Consider the following 21,065-nt stretch of genomic DNA (forward strand, 5'->3'; position numbering starts at 1 on the left):
TCTGTCTGATGGACCTCATACCTGCCCTCCTCTCCCTCCTCTCTGTCTGATGGACCTCATACCTGCCCTCCTCTCCCTCCTCTCTGTCTGATGGACCTCATACCTGCCCTCCTCTCCCTCCTCTCTGTCTGATGGGCTTCATACCTGCCCTCCTCTCTGTCTGATGGACCTCATACCTGCCCTCCTCTCTGTCTGATGGACCTCATACCTGCCCTCCTCTCCCTCCTCTCTCTCTGATGGGCTTCATACCTGCCCTCCTCTCTGTCTGATGGACCTCATACCTGCCCTCCTCTCCCTCCTCTCTCTCTGATGGGCTTCATACCTGCCCTCCTCTCTGTCTGATGGACCTCATACCTGCCCTCCTCTCCCTCCTCTCTCTCTGATGGGCTTCATACCTGCCCTCCTCTCCCTCCTCTCTCTCTGATGGGCTTCATACCTGCCCTCCTCTCTGTCTGATGGACCTCATACCTGCCCTCCTCTCTGTCTGATGGACCTCATACCTGCCCTCCTCTCCCTCCTCTCTCTCAGATGGGCTTCATACCTGCCCTCCTCTCTGTCTGATGGACCTCATACCTGCCCTCCTCTCCCTCCTCTCTGTCTGATGGGCCTCATACCTGCCCTCCTCTCTGTCTGATGGGCCTCATACCTGCCCTCCTCTCCCTCCTCTCTCTCTGATGGGCTTCATACCTGCCCTCCTCTCCCTCCTCTCTCTCTGATGGGCTTCATACCTGCCCTCCTCTCTGTCTGATGGACCTCATACCTGCCCTCCTCTCCCTCCTCTCTGTCTGATGGACCTCATACCTGCCCTCCTCTCTGTCTGATGGACCTCATACCTGCCCTCCTCTCCCTCCTCTCTGTCTGATGGACCTCATACCTGCCCTCCTCTCCCTCCTCTCTCTCTGATGGGCTTCATACCTGCCCTCCTCTCTGTCTGATGGACCTCATACCTGCCCTCCTCTCTGTCTGATGGACCTCATACCTGCCCTCCTCTCCCTCCTCTCTCTCTGATGGGCTTCATACCTGCCCTCCTCTCCCTCCTCTCTCTCTGATGGGCTTCATACCTGCCCTCCTCTCCCTCCTCTCTGTCTGATGGGCCTCATACCTGCCCTCCTCTCTGTCTGATGGACCTCATACCTGCCCTCCTCTCCCTCCTCTCTCTCTGATGGGCTTCATACCTGCCCTCCTCTCTGTCTGATGGACCTCATACCTGCCCTCCTCTCCCTCCTCTCTCTCTGATGGGCTTCATACCTGCCCTCCTCTCCCTCCTCTCTGTCTGATGGACCTCATACCTGCCCTTATCTCCATTGTATCTGTCTGATTAGGAAACATGTGGAGACCCAGCTAGGATTAATCTACTGAGATTTATCAGATATTTCACCACACAGACATTTTACATTTTAGTCATTTAGCAGACAATCTTACCCAGAGCGACTTACAGTAGTGAGTGCATACATTTTTGTACTGGTCCCCCGTGGGAATCAAATCCACAACCCTGACAAGCGTCATGCTCTGCCAACTGAGCTACACGGGACCAATAGATACACCCAGATAGCTCTTCCGTCCTGCAATATTGATATACCTTATTTTTTGGCATTGCTAATGTTCAATCAAGGTATGGGTAGTAATGTTCAACCCATGTTTGTTTGTTATTAAGGTATGGGTAGTCATGTTTATTATTAAGGTATGGGTAGTCATGTTTATTATTAAGGTATGGGTAGTCATGTTTGTTATTAAGGTATGGGTAGCAATGTTTGTTATTAAGGTATGGGTAGTCATGTTTGTTATTAAGGTATGGGTAGTCATGTTTGTTATTAAGGTATGGGTAGCAATGTTTGTTATTAAGGTATGGGTAGTCATGTTTGTTATTAAGGTATGGGTAGCGATGTTTGTTATTAAAGTATGCGTAGTTATGTTTATTATTAAGGTATGGGTAGAAATGTTTGTTATTAAGGTATGGGTAGCAATGCTTGTTAGTAAGGTATGGGTAGCAATGTTTGTTATTAAGGTATGGGTAGCAATGTTTGTTATTAAGGTATGGGTAACAATGTTTGTTATTAAGGTATGGGTAGCAATGTTTGTTATTATGGAAAGGGAAAGGAAAGGGGTATTGGTAGTAATGGTGTTGTGTAACATTGATATTTGTAAATTGAGCTGATCTATGACCTCCATTGACACTCCATACAAACTTATCCAAATGTACTTGCAATTAGTCTAATTCATTTCAAATTAAAATAAAAAGTTAAATCATTTTTTGAAGAAACAATTATTCTTGAAAAAAGTTCATGCTTGTTAACCATCTTATTGTCAAAGTTAGTAACATGACTATTGGAAGGAAAAGATGAACGGACATGGCTTCAGTCAGTAAATCTACTATGAAACGCAATACTGTGGATACCATATGAAATCCTGTTTTTAAATGAACATTTTGGAATATAGAATAAAAAGTTTCTTTATTTTTACTATTTTCTACATTGTAGAATAATAGTGAAGACATCAAAACTATGAAATAACACATATGGAATCATGTTAAACAAATCAAAATCTATTTTATATTTGAGATTCTTCAAATAACCACCCTTTGCCTTGATGACAACTTTGCACATTCTTGGCATTATCTCAACCAGCTTCATGAGGTAGTCACCTGGAATGCATTTCTTTTAACAGGTGTGCCTTCTTAAAAGTTAATTTGTGGAATTTCTTTCCTTCTTAATGCGTTTGAGCCAATCAGTTGTGTTGTGACAAGGTAGGGGTGGTATACAGAAGATAGCCCTCTTTGGTAAAAGACCAAGTCCATATTATGGCAAGAATAGCTCAAATAAGCAAAGAGAAAAGACAGTCCATCATTACTTTAAGACAGTACGGAAAATGTCAAGAACTTTGAAAGTTTCTTCAAGTGCAGTCGCAAAAACCATCAAGCGCTATCATGAAACTGACTCTCATGAGGACCGCCACTGGAAAGGAAGACCCAGAGTTACCTCTGCTGCAGAGGATAAGTTCATTACCAGCCTCAGACATTGCAGCCCAAATAAATGCTTCACAGAGTTCAAGTAACAGACACATCTCAACATCAACTGTTCAGAGGAGACTGTGTGAATCAGGCCTTCATGGTCGAATTGCTGCAAAGAAACCACTACTAAAGGACATCAATAATAAGAAGGGACTTGCTTTTATTTAGAATTCAAGGCACACTTAACCAGCATGGCTACCACAGCATTCTGCAGTGATACGCCATCCCATCTGGTTTGGGCTTAGTGGGACTATCATTTGTTTTTCAACAGGACAATGACCCAACACATCTCCAGGCTGTGTAAGGGCTATTTGACCAAGAAGGAGAGTGATAGAGTGCTGCATCAAATGCCCTGGCCTCCACAATCCCCCGACCACAACCCAATTGAGATGGTTTGGGATGAGTCGGACGGCTGAGTGAAGGAAAAGCAGCCAACAAGTGCTCAGCATATTTGGGAACTCCTTCAAGACTGTTGGAAAAGCATTCCAGGTGAAGCTGGTTGAGAGAATGCCCAGAGTGTGTAAAGCTGTCATCAAGGCAAAGGGTGGCTATTTGAAGAATCTCAAATATAAAATATATTTTGATTTGTTTAACACTTTTTTGGTTACTACATGAGTCCATGTGTGTTATTTCATAGTTTTGATGTCTTCACTATTATTCTACAATGTAGAAAATAGTAAAAAATTAAGAAAAACCCTTGAATGAGTAGGTGTGTCCAAACTTTTGACTGGTACTGTACATGTAGCCAGGTATTTATTTCGAGTAGATTATGTGCTATATCATTATTCAAAAAGGATGGGATAAAGCAGGGTTTCCCAAACTCAGTCCTCGGCCCTAGCACTACACAGCTGATTCAAATAATCAACTAATCATCAAGCTTTGATTATTTGAATCAGCTGTGCAGTACTAGGGCAAAAAACTAAACGTGCACCCCTTGGGGTCCCGAGGACAGAGTTTGGGAAACGCTGGGATAAAGGAAAGGAGCTGTAAAAACAAAACTATTGGAATGTAGCCATACAAAACTATTGGAAAGTAGCCATACAAAACTATTGGAATGTAGCCATACAAAACTATTGGAATGGAGCCATACAAAACTATTGGAATGGAGCCATACATTTCATCATTGATGACATAAAGTGGCCTGTACTCTGGTCTCATATCCTTCCCTGATCTATAGCTAGCTAAATAAATATTGACTGATCTATACATGGTGAAAGAATATTTAAGAATAAATCATAACTAACGAAACAAGGAAAGGATTCATCTCCATTATATTGAGATGCACCCCATACATGCCACCCAGATTTGATGGTAAAGTCTAATTGGGCCGAATGCTGACATATGCTAGATTACCCAATAGGTATTACTTGTAGGCGGGATATTGGCTTTCTATGCAAAATAGGCAGGTTTTAAGTGGGAGAGAGAGAGCTGGGAAGGCAGTTTTTCTCTATCCAGAATTCTGTGGGGAAGGTCAGGTATCTGGAGAGTTAACGGAGGAATGGGGTTCTGTTGACATGGCTGATTGTTGGGTCATTGTGGATTGGGAAGTGGGTTAGTGTTAGTGGGGAAACACCCAGATGGGAAGTGTGAGGAATGTGGGGAGGTAGAGACTGTGAAGCATGTCATGTTATATTGCAGGCGGTATGCTGAGGATAGGAGGACATTTTTCTGTGAGATGGCTGAGTTGAGTGTAACCACATTTTTGCTTGTAACAATTTTGGCCTCAAATGACAGGCATAGCGAAATAGCATAGGAAACTGTTGCGATTTCTATAATCCACCAGCCTGCACCTAGGGGTGTGAGTCTATTAGATATTTAAATGTGTAATTCGCACTCCGACCTGAGAAAGGCAGCGATACGCAAAACAGCATCTAGTCTGCCGGAAACGCGCAAGAAGAATAAGAAGTAGGCGGGTTTTATGTACTTGGAGGGAACTTCAACCAGAGAAACCAAGAAAGGAAATCGAAGATGAAATGGTAGCTAAACACTTTAGCTAGCTGTATTTGTGTTTATCAAAATGGCAAAAACATACATGAATATACAAAGCGGATCAATCTCAATGAAATTGCATCCAACGTGCACGAGAACTTCAATTGCAGGTTTTTAGTTAGCTAGATAACTTAATAGCTTTGATGACCAAACGAAATATTGCAGAAGTACGCTAGTCATGCATCATCGAAGGAGGACCAGTCTGGCAACACAGCTGTGCAAAGCTGTGAACGATGGAGAACCAAGGTAATGTGCTGTCATATCTTTACCTAACTAGTTACTACCAAATAGTATCCATCTGTGCTACGCTAACGTTACTAGCTAGTAGATCCACAGTAACTCCATAATAACTTACAACTATGGCAAGCATGTAGCATTGGAGTCATGAGAAGTGCCAGAGATACTAGGCTACCACAGATCATTTTCTTTGCTACTGTCAGAAGGTAACGGTAACTATCTAACTAACGTTACCCATAGTTAACTATTTAGTTATATGTCTGTTTAACTTAACCTTATTGTCAATAAGGTTTATACCAAGTTTTAACCATTGACATACATGCAATGTAACACCCTCGAATGACAAAACAATAACATTACTATTTTCTGAACATTATTTTAGAACCGTACAGATTCTTCTCGCACAAGGAGCAAATCCCAATCTTGTCGGAAGCAAAGGTGTTGCTGCTGTGCATTTGGCAGTTGGAAAAGAGACTGAGAAAAGTATACGCTGCCTAAAATTAATTCTACAACATGGGGCAGACCCCAACATCAGGTAGGCCTAAATTCAACTAAATAGGCTCTACTGTAAAACAATGTTATCAACTGTTTTTCCAATGTGCGTAACGTGTTGCTTGCCATTATGTTGTATAGCTAGACATATTCCGTACATCTTGTGACATGGCTATATAAATCAAATTTTATTGGTCACATACACATATTTAGCAGATGTTATTGCACGTGTAGCGAAATGCTTGTGAGCTAGAAGCGGAGCTGCCATGTCTGTCGGCGCCATTGCATGCTTATAACATGTCATAAGCATGCATGCAGCAAAGCTTTACATCAAATGTCATTTCCCCCCCCCCCCAATCCAGGTCTTCGGATGGCTTGACAGCCCTGCACATAGCAGCGTTATGGGGTTGCTGTCAGAATCTCAAACTGCTGTTAAAGAATGGAGGGAACGCTAACTTAAAGGATCAGGTGGGAGAGGGTACCCTTTAGTCTGATTTCACTCAGATTTTTTTTGCACTTGTGTTTAAAATGTAGGCTACAGTAGACATGAGTTACGTTACTGTAAGACTTGTAAGTATTCACAAGAAAGCAGGAGGTTCATATTAACTATGTTCATATTAACTATGTTCTTCTGTATAGTGTTCTGTAAAACAACTTAAAACAACGCTGTCTCTGTGTCTCTGTCTGTCTCTCTCTCTGTCTGTCTCTCTGTGTCTCTCTCTATCTGTCTGTCTCTCTGTGTCTCCCTGTCTCTCGCCTACTTTGAGTTGTTCTGGTGTGGTGTTCATTATTACAAGGCAATTCCACAGTAACATAGTGACAGAGAATGTTCACTTTAAAATGTATGTAAAAAAAAATCCTATGATTGCAAAGTTCAACAAACCATACAACTCTATGCAAAATGACTACTTTTACCACTGAACATTTTTGCAAAAACACATATACTTGAAGAACAGCGCAGATGCGAAGTATGTAACAGAATAACGGTTTGTGCCGTCATTCTGTTAACAAACATTACATAATAAAAAAAAACGATAATAATCGGAGTCTGTCACTGTGTTACCGTGAAATTGCTCTAACACTGGACAAAGATTTTGAAACAATCACCACTTTTTCCTTCTTCATAAACCCCCCCCCCCGTTTACAGTATGGAAAACAGCCTCACCTACTCCTTATGTCGTCTCTCGGCAGGATGGGAACAAACCAGGTGATCTGGCAAAACAACAGGACAACCGCAGATGTGCTCACCTCCTTCAGGAGTACCAGTCTCAGTCGTTGGACACAGAGGAGGAAGATCTGCCTCAATTCCAGTACTGTAAGACATTGTCCAGATGATTTGTGATGCTAATAGTTCATTATACATATACAGTTGCTTGCATATACAGTTGCTTGCGAAAGTATTCTCACCCCCTTTGGCATTTTTCTTATTTCGTTGCCTTACAACCTGGAATTTGTATCATTTGATTTACACAACATGCCTACCACTTTCAAGATGCAAAATATTTTTTATTGTGCAAGAAATAAGACAAAAAAACAGAACTTGAGCGTGCATAACTATGCTGGAAGGTGAACCTCCGTCCCAGTCTCAAATCTCTGGAAGAATGAAACAGGTTCCCTCAAGAAATTCCCTGTATTTAGCGCCATCCATCATTCCTTCAATTCTGACCAGTTTCCCAGTCCCTGCCGATGGAAAAACATCTCCACAGCATGATGCTGCCACCACCATGCTTCACTGTGGGGATGGTGTTTCCGGGGTGATGAGAGGTGTTGGGTTTGCGCCAGACATAGCGTTTTCCTTGATGGCCAAAAAGCTCAATTTTAGTCTCATCTGACCAGAGTACCTTCTTCCATATGTTTGGGGAGTCTCCCACATGCCTTTTGGCGAACACCAAACATGTTTGCTTATTTTGTTCTTTAAGCAATGGCTTTTTTTCTGGCCACTCTTCTGTAATGCCCAGCTCTGTGGAGTGAACGGCTTAAAGTGGTCCTTTAGACAGATACTCCAATCTCCGCTGTGGAGCTTTGCAGCTCCTTCAGGGTTATCTTTGGTCTCTTTGTTGCCTCTGATTAATGCCCTCCTTGCCTGGTCCTTGAGTTTTTGTGGACGGCCCTCTCTTGGCAGGTTTGTTGTGGTTCCATATTCTTTCAATTTTTTAATAATGGATTTAATGGTGCTCCGTGGGAAGTTCAAAGTTTCGGCAATTTTTTTATAACCCAACCCTGATCTGTACTTTTCCACAACTTTGTCCCTGACCTGTTTGGAGAGCTCCTTGGTCTTCATGGTGCTTGGTGGTGCCCCTTGCTTAGTGGTGTTGCAGACTCTGGGGCCTTTCAGAACAGGTGTATATATACTGAGATCGTGTGACACTTAGATTGCAAGCAGGTGGACTTTATTTAACTAATTATGTGACTTCTGAAGGTAATTGGTTGCACCAGATCTTATTTAGGGGCTTCATAGCAAAGTGGGTGAATTCATATGCACGCACCACTTTTCCGTTATTTATTTTTTGAAACAAGTTATTTTTTTTCATTTCACTTCATCAATTTGGACTATTTTGTGTATGTCCATTACATGAAATCCAAATAAAAATCCATTTAAATTACAGGTTTTAATGCAACAAAATAGGAAAAACGCCAAGGGGGATGAATACTTTTGCAAGGCACTGCATCGGCTTCACATTGACACAACTCTGTGACGTGTCACTGTTGGTAAGAGCATGATGCTAGTGATGCCAGGGTCATGTGATGACGCCGGGGTCATGTGACGACGTCGGGGTCATGGGTTCAATTCCCTCGGGTCACATAGATGGGGGCGGCAGGTAGCTTAGTGGTTAAGAGCGTTGTGCCAGTAACCGAAAGGTCATTGGTTCTAATCCCCGAGATTAAAAATATGTCGATGTGCCCTTGAGCAAGGCACTTAACCCTAATTGCTCCTGTAAGTCGCTCTGGATAAGAGCGTCTGCTAAATAACTAAAAATGTATTTTTTTTTAAATAGATGTCTTGGATAAAATCGTATGTTATTATAAGAGTCTGATAATAAGAGTCTCATTACTTTGTCCTTTCTATTTTTTGCAGCTGTTTACAATGGCCAAGGTGATGCGTCAAGCTACACTGAATCCGAACACTGCAGTGTTAGCTCTCACAGCCTGTCCTTGCTGAGTGACTTTGGGGAGGGCCCACTGAGTAGCACGCGTCAGACCTCATTCTTTGAACTGTCTGCTATTAGCAACAGGCACAGTTGGAGAGGAGGACCCCATTCAGGGGCATCTGATTATAAATCTAACCCTAACACCAATGAGTGGGACATGGACTCTGACTGGGATCCTCCATCAGTGTTATCAAGCACTCGTATGTCCGTCGCAGGTCCCAGAGCTGCACTGCCTGTACTTCAGGAGGACGTACCACTCACTGACTGCAGTGCGCTACATCCGCCTCAGGATGTAGACCTACACCTCCCTGCAACTGGGAACAGACTCTCTCCTCAGTTGGACCCACTCCCTCCTTGCTTATCACGACGCGCGAGCCGCAAGAGTGTGAGCTTCAGAGAGGAAGTGGACGAATACTTCCCTGTTTTTAGTTCAGAATCTCTCAGGCAGGAGCCAGGGGGTCAGGGTATTCCCCACTCTAAAGACTGTACCCTCGACTTCTCGGAATACTCTGAGTTCCTGGATCCAGAGCGCATGGCCACCGTCCTAGATTACCAGGGGATCGACGTCACGTCCCCTGAACATGTGTTTGTTTTCTCCAAGGATGATAATAATGAGTGCACTGAGATTGACATGGAAAAAACAGTTGTTGGACACTTCCCATTTGAGGAAGAGAACGGAGAAGTCATTGAGAACCTGGTAGAAGAAGTGAAGGTCCCTGAACGACCATCGTGTGGCTCTGCTAGCAGCAGCAGCAGTGGAGCTAGTAGGTACAGTAGCTGTGATAGTGACCATTACATTACGACCCTGGAGGCGTCCCCCAGGCGGGTCTCACCCTCTGAAGAGGAGCGTAAAGTTAAAAGTAGAGGTGTCGAAGACGACAAACACACACACAATCCCATGGACACTAACAATGTAGATACTGATGAATTCAGACTGACTGAAACTCCCAACAGCTCAAAGAGGTCAAAACCAGCCATGGAAGAACTACCAGGCGTGGTAGATAACCTCACATTGTCCGATAAAATATCTCCAACCAAAGGTCCAGGTTGTGAAGAGATATTTCCAGCTGCTGTCTCAGCGGGTAATGTGGAAGAGTTGTCAACAACACCGACTGAATACACTCCCAGATCTGGTTCTACTCTAGCATTGGAGGAGGACCTGCCTCTGACCCCAAGTCCCTTTGTCACTGGTAGGACGCACTCAAGGCTGAGTCGCTGCTCGGTAAGAAACAGCAAGACCCCCGAGAGCCTCCTGTCCACCTCCTCGCTGTTTGAGCAGACCTTGCCTACACCGACACGCACACGCCGCCAAAACATCAAGTCGCAAGGCAGCGACAACGTCTTTTACAACACGCCAGGCGGGCGTAGTCGCACCCCTGTCTTTTCTGGAAACAGGACAGGTAGTACTTCTGGGGACTCATTTGTCATCTATGAGAGCCAGGAGACTCAATCTAGCACTCTCGGAGCCGACAGAGGTCAAGGGTCATGTGTCAGTGCCAGCCAAGCGGACACCCTCATCATCACTAAGGATGACAGAGGTCAGGGTTCTTGTGTTAGTGCCAGCCAAGCTGACACCCTCATCTCTAAAACAATGGCAGACACAGTCATCATAACTCCAAGTTTAGCTGACAAATTCTCTCTACTGGATAATGACTCTTTTGAAGATCCTCACGTAGAGCTTTTACCCACTTATCCGAGAAAATACGTTATTGAAGGTGGTGAATTTCTAACCGACGATTTGTCCAGCTCCAGTGATGCAGTTACTAAGGAGGGGACAGTTGGTAGCTTTGGGCCAAGAGTGGAAGAATCCTGGACCACAGAGGATGCCGACTCAAGCTCATCGCTGTCAAGTTCCCAGACTCCATCTTCATCCAGCTCCAGTTACTTCTCTCCAAAGAGAGGTCACCACCCCTCTACCCCAGGATGCACTCCGCGCTACAGCATGAGCCGACTCCCCAGCTTTCACAAGCCCCAGCGGCTGGCCAGCCTCTCCTACACCCCCAGCGGACGTCCTCTAGTCCCGGACCTGGAGGAACCGGTGGAGTACCTCTACACGGACACGGAGCAGGGTCACGAACTGATCGAGACCCACGTCCCACCTGCGGCCAACACCTCACTCAGCTCCAGCATGAGCACGTCCAGCAGCGAGGAGACGGTGCTGTACGACTGGCGCTCCCTGCAGGGCGGCAGAGGCACGGTGGCCAAAGGGAAGGAGAACCAGGAGCCCGTGGTGGCTCAGGAGTGGTCAGAGACCAAAGGGCTGACGGACAAGGAGCTGAGACGCAGGCTTGTGGAGATGGGAGAGAGTCCGGGACCCATAAGCAGCCGCACCCGGCCAGTGTACATGCAGAGGCTGAGGCGGCTGTTGCTGGAGCCGGCCACTCAACAACAACAACTGCCGGACCAGCCCCAAGGTAATGTTCCCTTTCATCTGTGTTAACTCTCAATCAAATTTCATGATGATGTCATTAAGGTTAGATCAGACATGTACTGAGGGGTAAACACTGTTGATTATGTGATTATGTAAATAACATTTTATTCGTCATGTAATGGACATACACAAAATAGTCCAAATTGGTGAAGTGAAATGAAAAAAATAACTTATTTCAAAAATTCTAAAAAATAAATAATGGAAAAGTGGTGCGTGCATATGTATTCACACCCTTTGCTATGAAGCCCCTAAATAAGATCTGGTGACACCAATTACCTTCAGAAGTCACATAATTAGTTAGATTGCACACAGGTGGACTTTATTTAAGTGTCACATGATCTCAGTATATAAACACCTGTTCTGAAAGGCCCCAGAGTCTGCAACACCACTAAGCAAAGGGCACTACCAAGCAAGCGGCACCATGAAGACCAAGGAGCTCTCCAAACAGGTCAGGGACAAAGTTGTGGAGAAGTACAGATCAGGGTTGGGTTATAAAAAAATATCTGAAACTTTGAACATCCCACGGAGCACCATTACATCCATTATTTAAAACATTGAAAGAATATGGCACCACAACAAACCTGCCAAGAGAGGGCTACCCACCAAAACTCACGGACCAGGCAAGGAGGGCATTAATCAGAGGCAACAAAGAGACCAAAGATAACCCTGAAGGAGCTGCAAAGCTCCACAGCGGAGATTGGAGTATCTGTCCATAAGACCACTTTAAGCTGTACACTCTACAGAGCTGGGCTTTATGGAAGAGTGGCCAGAAAAAAGCCATTGCTTAAAGACAATAATAAGCAAACACGCTTGGTGTTCGCCAAAAGGCATGTGGGAGACTCGCCAAACATATGGAAGAAGGTACTCTGGTCAGATGAGACCTAAATTTGAGATTTTTGTCCATCAAGGAAAACGCTATGTCTGGCGCAAACCCAACACCTCTCATCACCCCGAGAACACCATCCCCACAGTGAAGCATGGTGGTGGCAGCATCATGCTGTGGGGATGTTTTTCCATCGGCAGGGACTGGGAAACTGGTCAGAATTGAAGGAATGATGGATGGCACTAAATACAGGGAAATTCTTGAGGGAAACCTGTTTCAGTCTTCCAGAGATTTGAGACTGGGATGGAGGTTCACCTTCCAGCAGGACAATGACCCTAAGCATACTGCTAAAGCAACACTCGAGTGGTTTAAGGGGAAACGTTTAAATGTCTTGGAATGGCCTAGTCAAAGCCCAGACCTCAATCCAATTGAGAATCTGTGGTAGCACTTAAAGATTGCTGTACACCAGCGGAACCCATCCAACTTGAAGGAGCTGGAACAGTTTTGCCTTGAAGAATGGGCAAAAATCCCAGTGGCTAGATGTGCCAAGCTTATAGAGACATACCCCAAGAGACTTGCAGCTGTAATTGCTGCAAAAGGTGGCTCTACAAAGTATTGACTTTGGGGGGGTGAATAGTTATGCACACAAGTTTTTTTTTCACAATAAAAAAATATTTTGCATCTTCAAAGTGGTAGGCATGTTGTGTAAATCAAATGATACAAACACCCCAAAAATCCATTTTAATTCCAGGTTGCAAGTCAACAAAATAGGAAAAATGCCAAGGGGGGTGAATAATTTCGCAAGCCACTGTAACTCATGAAATCTGTCATTTAATTTTGACGTTTCTGTTGAGGAGATCTTAGTCGCGCAATCTTACACCTAAGATGTTTGGTTCAGCATTTCTCAAGTGACATTTTTTTTCATGAACAATTCCTTTTTCGTTGAATGACAACAAACTTAATTGAAGAATCCCTACTGTTGACCAAACGCAAACAAACGCTTGTGTGGACGAACCACCGAAAAAACCCTTGCCGAAGACCAAAACATCACAAAATGTCATCATAATATATGCACAAACTGTTCCGAACTGTTTCGGAAAGCATGAGGACGCCTTAAACAGTGAAATGCTTACGGGCTCTTCCCAACACGGAGAGAAAATTGAGAAATAATAGAAAAGTAATAATAAATACACAATGAGTAACGATAAATTGGGGATATACACAAGGTATTAGTACCAGTACCGAGGTAATTGAGGTAGATGCACTATATATACAAAAGTATGTGGACACCCCTTCAAATTAGTGGATTCTGCTATTTCAGCCACACCCATTGCTGACAGGTGTATAAAATCGAGAACACAGCCATGTAATCTCCATAGACAAACATTGGCCTTACTGAAGAGCTCAGTGACTTTCAACATGGCACCGTCATTGGATGCCACATTTCCAACAAGTCAGTTGGTCAAATTTCTGCCCTGCTAGAGCTGCCCCGGTCAACTGTAAGTGCTGCTATTGTGAAGTGGAAACATTTAGGAGGAGGAATGGCTCAGCCGCGAAGTGGTAGGCCACACAAGCTCACAGAACGGGACCACTGAGTCCTGAAGCGCGTAGTGCGTAAAAATCACCTGTATTCAGTTGCAACACTCACTACCAAGTTCCAAACTGCCTCTGGAAGCAATGTCAGCACAATAACTGTTTGTCGGGAGCTTCATGAAATGGGTTTCCATGGCCGTGCAGCCGCACACAAGCCTAAAAACACCATGCGCAATGACAAGCGTCGGCTGGAGTAGTATAAAGCTCACCGCCATTGGACTCTGGAGCAGTGGAAACGCGTTCTCTGGAGTGATGAATCACACTTTACCATCTGGCAGTCCAACGGACGAATCTGGGTTTGGCAGATGCCAGGAGAACGCTACCTACCCAAATGCATAGTGCCAACTGTAAAGTTTGGTGGAGGAGGAATAATTGTCTGGGGCTGTTTTTCATGGTTCGGGCTAGGCCCCTTAGTTCCAGTGAAGGGAAATCTTAACGCTACAGCATACAATGACATTCTAGACGATTCTGTGCTTCCAACTTTGTGGCAACAGTTTGGGGAAGGCCCTTTCCTGTTTTAGCATGACAATGCCCCTGTGCACAAAGAGAGGTCCATACAGAAATGGTTTGTTGAGATCGGTGTGGAAGAACTTGACTGGCCTGCACAGAGCTCTGACCTCAACCCCATTTGAACACCTTTGGGATGAATTGGAACACCGACTGCAAGCCAGGCCTAATCGCCCCAAAATCAGTGCCCGACCTCACTAATGCTCTTGTGGCTGAATGGAAGTAAGTCCCCCGCAGCAATGTTCCAACATCTAGTGGAAAGCCTTCCCAGAAGAGTGGAGGCTGTTATAGCAGCAAAGGGGGGACCAACTCCATATTAATGCCCATGATTTTGGAATGAGATGTTCGACGAGCAGGTGTCCACATACTTATGGTAATGTAGTTTATGTACATATAGGTAGGGATAAAGTGACTAGGCAATGGGATAGATAATAAACGGTAACAGCAGCTTATGTGCTGAGTCAAAAAAGTTAGTGGGTCAATGCAGATAGTCCAGGTAGCTAATAGTCCAGGTAGCTATATTAACTATTTAGCAGTCGTATGGATTGGGGGTAGAAGCTGTTAAGGGTTCCAGACTTGGTGCAAGTTAGTTATTAGCGTAAAGTGGTTGGTTACTTCAGTGTTTACCCACCTTCTGATTTTTCACCACTACATACCTGGGTTAGTTACCTTTTTTAAAGATTATCCAATTAACTATTACTACTTATGAAAATGCTACTCTTTCCTGCTGTGGTGACTGACTGAGCTATGTATGTTTAGGTCCTGCACAGGGACACAGTCCAGAGCTGTGTGTGGCCCTGCGGACGTTGGTGCTGCCCAACTGCCAGGCCGACGAGCTGGCACTGTGCCAGCAGTTTGACCAACCAGACCAAAACAGGAAGTGGCGGGAAGGTGTCATCAAGTCCAGCTTCAACTACCTGCTACTGGACCCCAGGTCAGTTGTAATCGTTTAGCTTTTCCATCACTCTTTCCTTGATTCCTTGCATCCTCTCACCTTAAAGCCGGCGGGGAGAGGTTCACCTTGGACTTTCTCCTCCAATATGGGTGCAATTAATTTTAGACAATGTCACTTCCTTTTCCTGCCTTTTCCTACATCAGAGTAACCAAGAACCTACCGTATCGGAGTCATTCCATGAGCCCTTTGGAGTGTTTTCAGACCTTCATCAGCGCTATATTCTACGTGGGCAAGGGCAAGCGCTCCCGACCCTACAGTCATCTGTACGAGGCTCTGGAGTACCACAGAGGAGATAAGACTTCTAAGGTTGGAGTCACTGTCTTTAACTGTTTGACAGACAAATAACCCAATCCCACTGCACCAATACTGTCCGGTACAATACAACCAACCGACAGGAGGAACTACAAAGACCTACAGTTGAAGTCGGAAATGTACATGCACCTTAGCCAAATACGTTTAAACTCTGTTTTTCACAATTCCTTACATTTAATCCTAGTAAAAATTCCCTGTCTTAGGTCAGTTAGGATCACCACTTATTTTATGAATGTGAAATGTCAGAATAATAGCAGAGAGAATGATTTATTTCAGCTTTTATTTCTTTAATCACATTCCCAGTGGGTCAGAAGTTTACAGACACTCAATTAGTATTTGGTAGCATTGCCTTTAAATTGTAACGTTTCGGGTAACCTTCCACAAGCTTCCCACAATAAGTTGGGTGAATTTTGGCCCATTCCTCCTGACAGAGCTTGTGTAACTGAATCAGGTTTGTAGGCCTCCTTGCTCGCACACGCTTTTTCAGTTCTGCCCACAGATTTTCTATAGGATTGAGGTCAGGGCTTTGTGATGGCCACTCCAATACCTTGACTTTGTTGTCCTTAAGCCATTTTGCCACAACTTTGGAAGTATGCTTGGGGTCATTGTCCATTTGGAAGAACCATTTGCGACCAAGCTTTAACTTCCTGACTGATCTCTTGAGATGTTGCTTCAATATATCCACATAATTTTCCTTCCTCATGATGCCAACTATTTTGTGAGTGTACCAGTCCCACCTGCAGCAAAGCACCCCCACAGCATGATGCTGCCACTCCCGTGCTTCACGGTTGGGATGGTGTTCTTTGGCTTGCAAGCCTCGCCCTTTTTCCTCCAAACATAACGATGGTCATTATGGCCAAACAGTTCTATTTTTGTTTAATCAGACCAGAGGACATTTCTCCAAAAAGTACGATCTTTGTCCCCATGTGCAGTTGCAAACCATAGTCTGGCTTTTTTATGGTGGTTTTGGAGCAGTGGCTTCTTCCATGCTGAGCGGCCTTTCAGGTTATGTCGATATATAGGACTTGTTTTACTGTGGATATAGATACTTTGTACCTGTTTCCTCCAGCATTTTCACAAGGTCCTTTGCTGTTGTTCTGGGATTTATTTGCACTTATCGCACCAAAGTACGTTCATCTCTAGGAGACAGAACGTGTCTCCTTCCTGAGCGGTATGACGGCTGCGTGGTCCCATGGTGTTTATACTTGCGTACTATTGTTTGTACAGATGAACGTGGTACCTTCAGGTGTTTGGAAATTGCTCCCAAGGATGAACCAGACTTGTGGAGGTCTACAATTTTTTTTATGAGGTCTTGGCTGATTTTCTTTTGATTTTCACATAATGTCAAGCAAAGAGGCACTGAGTTTGAAGGTAGGCCTTGAAATACATCCACAGGTACACCTCCAATTGACTCAAATTATGTCAATTAGCCTATCAGAAGCTTCTAAAGCAAATTTCCCAAGCTGTTTAAAGGCACAGTCAATTTAGTGTATGTAAACTTCTGACCCACTGGAATTGTGATACAGTGAATTATAAGTGAAATAATCTGTCTGTAAACAATTGCTGGAAAAATTACTTGTGTCATGCACAAAGTAGATGTCCTAACCGACTTGCCAAAACTATAGAAATTTGTGGAGTGGTTGAAAAACAAGTTTTAATGACTCCAACCTAAGTGTATGTAAACTTCTGACTTCAACTGTATAACAAGAGAAAAACAACAATGTCTACGAAAGTTCTAATGTAATGGTCATGTGTAACGTCATGTGAAATTAGGGTATGGTCCACCTCATACATTAATGTCCATGTATTTCCTTCTATTTTGGGACAGAAACTGTGCTCCAAGGTGCAGCACATCCTCCAGGTGTGGAAGGCCGAGCAGGGGGTGATCTCTCTGCACTGCTTCCAGAACGTCATCCCTGTGGAGGCGTACACACGCGAGGCCTGCATGGTGGACGCCATTGGTGAGCGGCCATTCTTTATTTGGGGCCCATCTCAGTTGTCTGAAGTAGCTTTCTCTCCTTGTCTCCTGTCCTTCATTTTGACTCATCTGAAAATACAAACAAGTCGATATTGAGGATGCCTTTCGGTAATTTCCTTTCACTTGTGTAGTTCGTAACGGTCAGTGAAGAAAGGGAGACGAGGACAGGAAACCGCCTTATGGACAGGAAACCGCCTGGTTGTACTGTTTTTAAGATGGATGTCTTGAGATTTTATCTGCATGCTTTTGATTCTTACCTGAACTACATGGCAATTGAAGTGTTTAGGTCAAATTTTTTTCCTCATTTATTTATAATTTTGAGTGTCATTTAAAGGTTTTTTAATCCTACAAATTGTATAAAAAAAAAAAAAAGAACTCACCTATATACGAAACAAAATAAGGTAAACAGTTTTAAACAAAATAAATCTTCCCATTGCAGGGTTGAAGATGCTGACCAACCTGAAGAGAGGCGACTACTACGGGGTGGTGTCCACATGGCAGGTGAAGAGGAAGAGGGAGCTGGGAGTGCACCTGCTCTACCGAGCCATGCAGATCTTCCTGGCTGAGGGAGAGAGGCAGCTCAGACCTCCTGATATCAGGGCGGGACAGTAGTGACCCCCAGAGGGTAGAGTTGGGTACTGCACCAACAGAAAATGAAAGTGTGTTTTTCAGACAAAACTTGGGCTTAAAGGTCCAATGTAGCCGTTTTTATCTCGGTATCAAACCATTTCTGGGTAACAATTAAGTACCTTGCTGTGATTGTTTTCGATTAAAATTGTCGAAAATCGCTTCCTAGCAAAGAGCAATTTCTCAAGCAAGAATTTCGATAGGACTATCTAGGAGTGGTCTGAGGGGGAGAGGACACTGAACTAACTGTGGGCATAGCCGTTTGGAACTCATTTACTGCCTGATGATGTCACCATGGAAGACCCAAAGTTCCATCCCTTCCAACACAGGCTGAAATTTCAGGCGGTCTTTTCAAACAGCTCTTACACTAAAACGGCGTTATCATAATTTTCACAATATTATTTCAATCTCAGTGTGGGAATTTAATAAAACACAGGAAAACCACATTTTTTTTACTCTACTGGGACTTTTAAAGTGTCAATGTTTTACTTACTAATATAGAAGAGATTGGCTTGTGGGAACACGGGACCAAGATATAGTTTATTTTTCTATACATTCCTATACATTTTTTTGTGGCCATGTCATACCTAGGCTCTTCAACCAGATTCATCTTGGAGCTCTAATGCTTCTCATGTCACCTTTGTCAGTTCTCCCGTTCCATCTCCTCGTCTCCTCCTCAACCGCATTGGAAGAGAAGGTCCAAGGTACTTCCTGTCGGACCTTCTTCTCCAATATGTTTTTTAGAAGGAGCCCGAAGAGAGATGTGAGGAATCGAGGAAAGTTGAGTTGAGAAAGAGCCAGAATTAGTCATTGGAAAAAAAAAAAGACTGATATGAAAAGCTTGCCCACTTACCTTAGCATCAGTTAAATATGTACGTCCATTAAATATTATGCAAATACATTTGTATTTCTTTAGCAGGAAATCGTTAGGCTTGCATTGTTAGTAGTATGATAATTTTGTATGTATTTGTAGATAATGTCTACCGACAGAATGAAAGCACTACATAGGAAAGAAACTATTTTGTTGTTTTAAAAAAAAAGAATCTTGTCAAAACCAATGTATGTCAAAACCAATGTATGTCTATGGTCAAAACACTGGGTGGAAGCAAAAACACATTTTGAGGATTGAAGTGTTGCAGCTTCTGTTTTGTCTAGTAGTATATTCATTATTTGTTTGGTGATTCATTCAGCAAGATTTCATGTTTTGTTATTTACCTTGGTCAAATCAATTACAGATAAACTCGATTTAACTATTTCCCTTTAACAAGTGATATGATAAATGCATAGTTAAAATGAAGTTTCCAAACAAATGTCAATATCAGTAGCTATATCGCCATTCTGATTGTGCTATGTCAAACTACCGAAAAGTTGACGTGTTCAAATCATCTCATCCACAGAATCTTTCAACTGTCTAGACGATTTCATCAATGTAGCATGCTTTTTCTTTATCGTTTGTAAGGATGTCCTTATAAAAGAAAATACCGAAGTAATTGACTGTTTGTCATCTTTAATTTCAGTTTACCGTGACGGTTCAATATAACAGCATTGGCCTGAAGAATAGGCTGTAAAGGTGTGCTTGCGTTGCAGCATAATTTGAACAATGGGAGAACGCCAATTGCATTTCCTATGATTCCTCGTGTTCTCTCTCCTAGCTGCCTCCTCAAAACCCATTGGATGAGAAGTTCTGAGGGGCGGGACCTCTGACCTTCTCATCCAATGGGTTTTGAGAAGGAGGCAAGGAGAGAGAACATGAGGAATCAAGGAAATGCTGTAGAGATTCTCCAACAGTCTTGTTAAGCGATGAGGAACACGCTAGCCTTGCTGTACGAGTCTCTTTAACCAGCTAGAGTTTGATTTCAATGGGAGTCAGGTTATTGGACCTGAAGAACCATGTAATGACTAGACATACAGATGCACTGTACTTTATATCGATACATTTATTGTAATTATTTAAAACACAAAACTATTATAATATAGCAGTGAACATCAAATGGGTACACACATTTACCATACTGTATTCAGTGGTCTGAATGTCCTGCTCTGATGGTGATTGTATCAGAGTTAATAATAACAATAATAATATGCCATTTAGCAGACGCTTTTATCCAAAGCGACTTACGGTGACGTGTGCATACATTATTATTTATTTTTTAACGTATGGGTGGTCCCGGGGATCGAACCCACTACCCTGGCATTACAAGCGCCATGCTCTACCAATTGTGCTACAGAGGACCACTAGAGTTCCCTCTAGTGGTATTTTGATGGCTGTATCAGAGTTCCCTCTAGTGGTATTTTGATGGTGATTGTATCAGAGTTCCCTCTAGTGGTATTTTAGTAGAACACCACTTAGACGATCGTTCTCATGGTGTTATCAACCCTTTTCCATACTCCAACCCTCAGATTCTGTAGAGCCAATATCTTGGGGGCTCTTATATCTGGGCATGTATAAACCAGGGTTGGGGTCAATTCCAATTGAAGTAAACTGACATTCCAATTCAATAATTGAAAAAAAAAAAAGGGCATCTATTTTCAATAACTTGTCAATAAACTGAAACGTGGAAGATATTTATTTTCAAAAGTTCAATTTTGAACTTTGACTGCCTTCAATTCGAATTGACCCCAACCCTGGTATTCACAAAGTGTATCAGAGTAGGACTGCTGATCTAAGATCAGGTCTAATTTATCATGATTAAAAAAGGCAAAACTGATCCTAGATAAGCAGTCCTACTCTGAGATACTTTGTGAACACAGGCCCAGGAATGATTTTGGCATCTGGATGATCATTCTCAGGCTTTATGAACATTAAAAAGGGACTATATGTCAAATGACTCTGAAAAACAAACATGGTTGCTCAGCATAGTTCTTATCAAGCATCTAATCCTCCATCTACTCCATCTAATCCTCCATCTACTCCATATAATCTTACATCTACTCCATCTAATCTTCCATCTACTCTATATAATCC

General features: G+C 43.4%; 1 protein-coding gene across 1 annotated transcript; it reads left to right on the top strand.

The window, feature by feature from the left end:
• The first annotated feature begins 4,928 nt into the window (after window positions 1-4,928).
• ankle1 (ankyrin repeat and LEM domain containing 1) lies at window positions 4,929-19,590 on the top strand. The gene is made up of 9 exons (XM_041890879.1): window positions 4,929-5,242; window positions 5,616-5,768; window positions 6,088-6,193; window positions 6,917-7,040; window positions 8,802-11,288; window positions 14,988-15,162; window positions 15,327-15,489; window positions 17,324-17,456; window positions 17,913-19,590. The coding sequence occupies exons 1-9, from the start codon at window positions 5,175-5,177 to the stop codon at window positions 18,083-18,085; spliced, it is 3,582 nt and encodes a 1,193-aa protein (XP_041746813.1). The 5' UTR covers window positions 4,929-5,174; the 3' UTR covers window positions 18,086-19,590.
• The last annotated feature ends 1,475 nt before the right edge of the window (window positions 19,591-21,065 follow it).

This window comes from Coregonus clupeaformis, chromosome 11, assembly GCF_020615455.1.
Source record: "Coregonus clupeaformis isolate EN_2021a chromosome 11, ASM2061545v1, whole genome shotgun sequence".
NCBI lineage: Eukaryota > Metazoa > Chordata > Actinopteri > Salmoniformes > Salmonidae > Coregonus > Coregonus clupeaformis.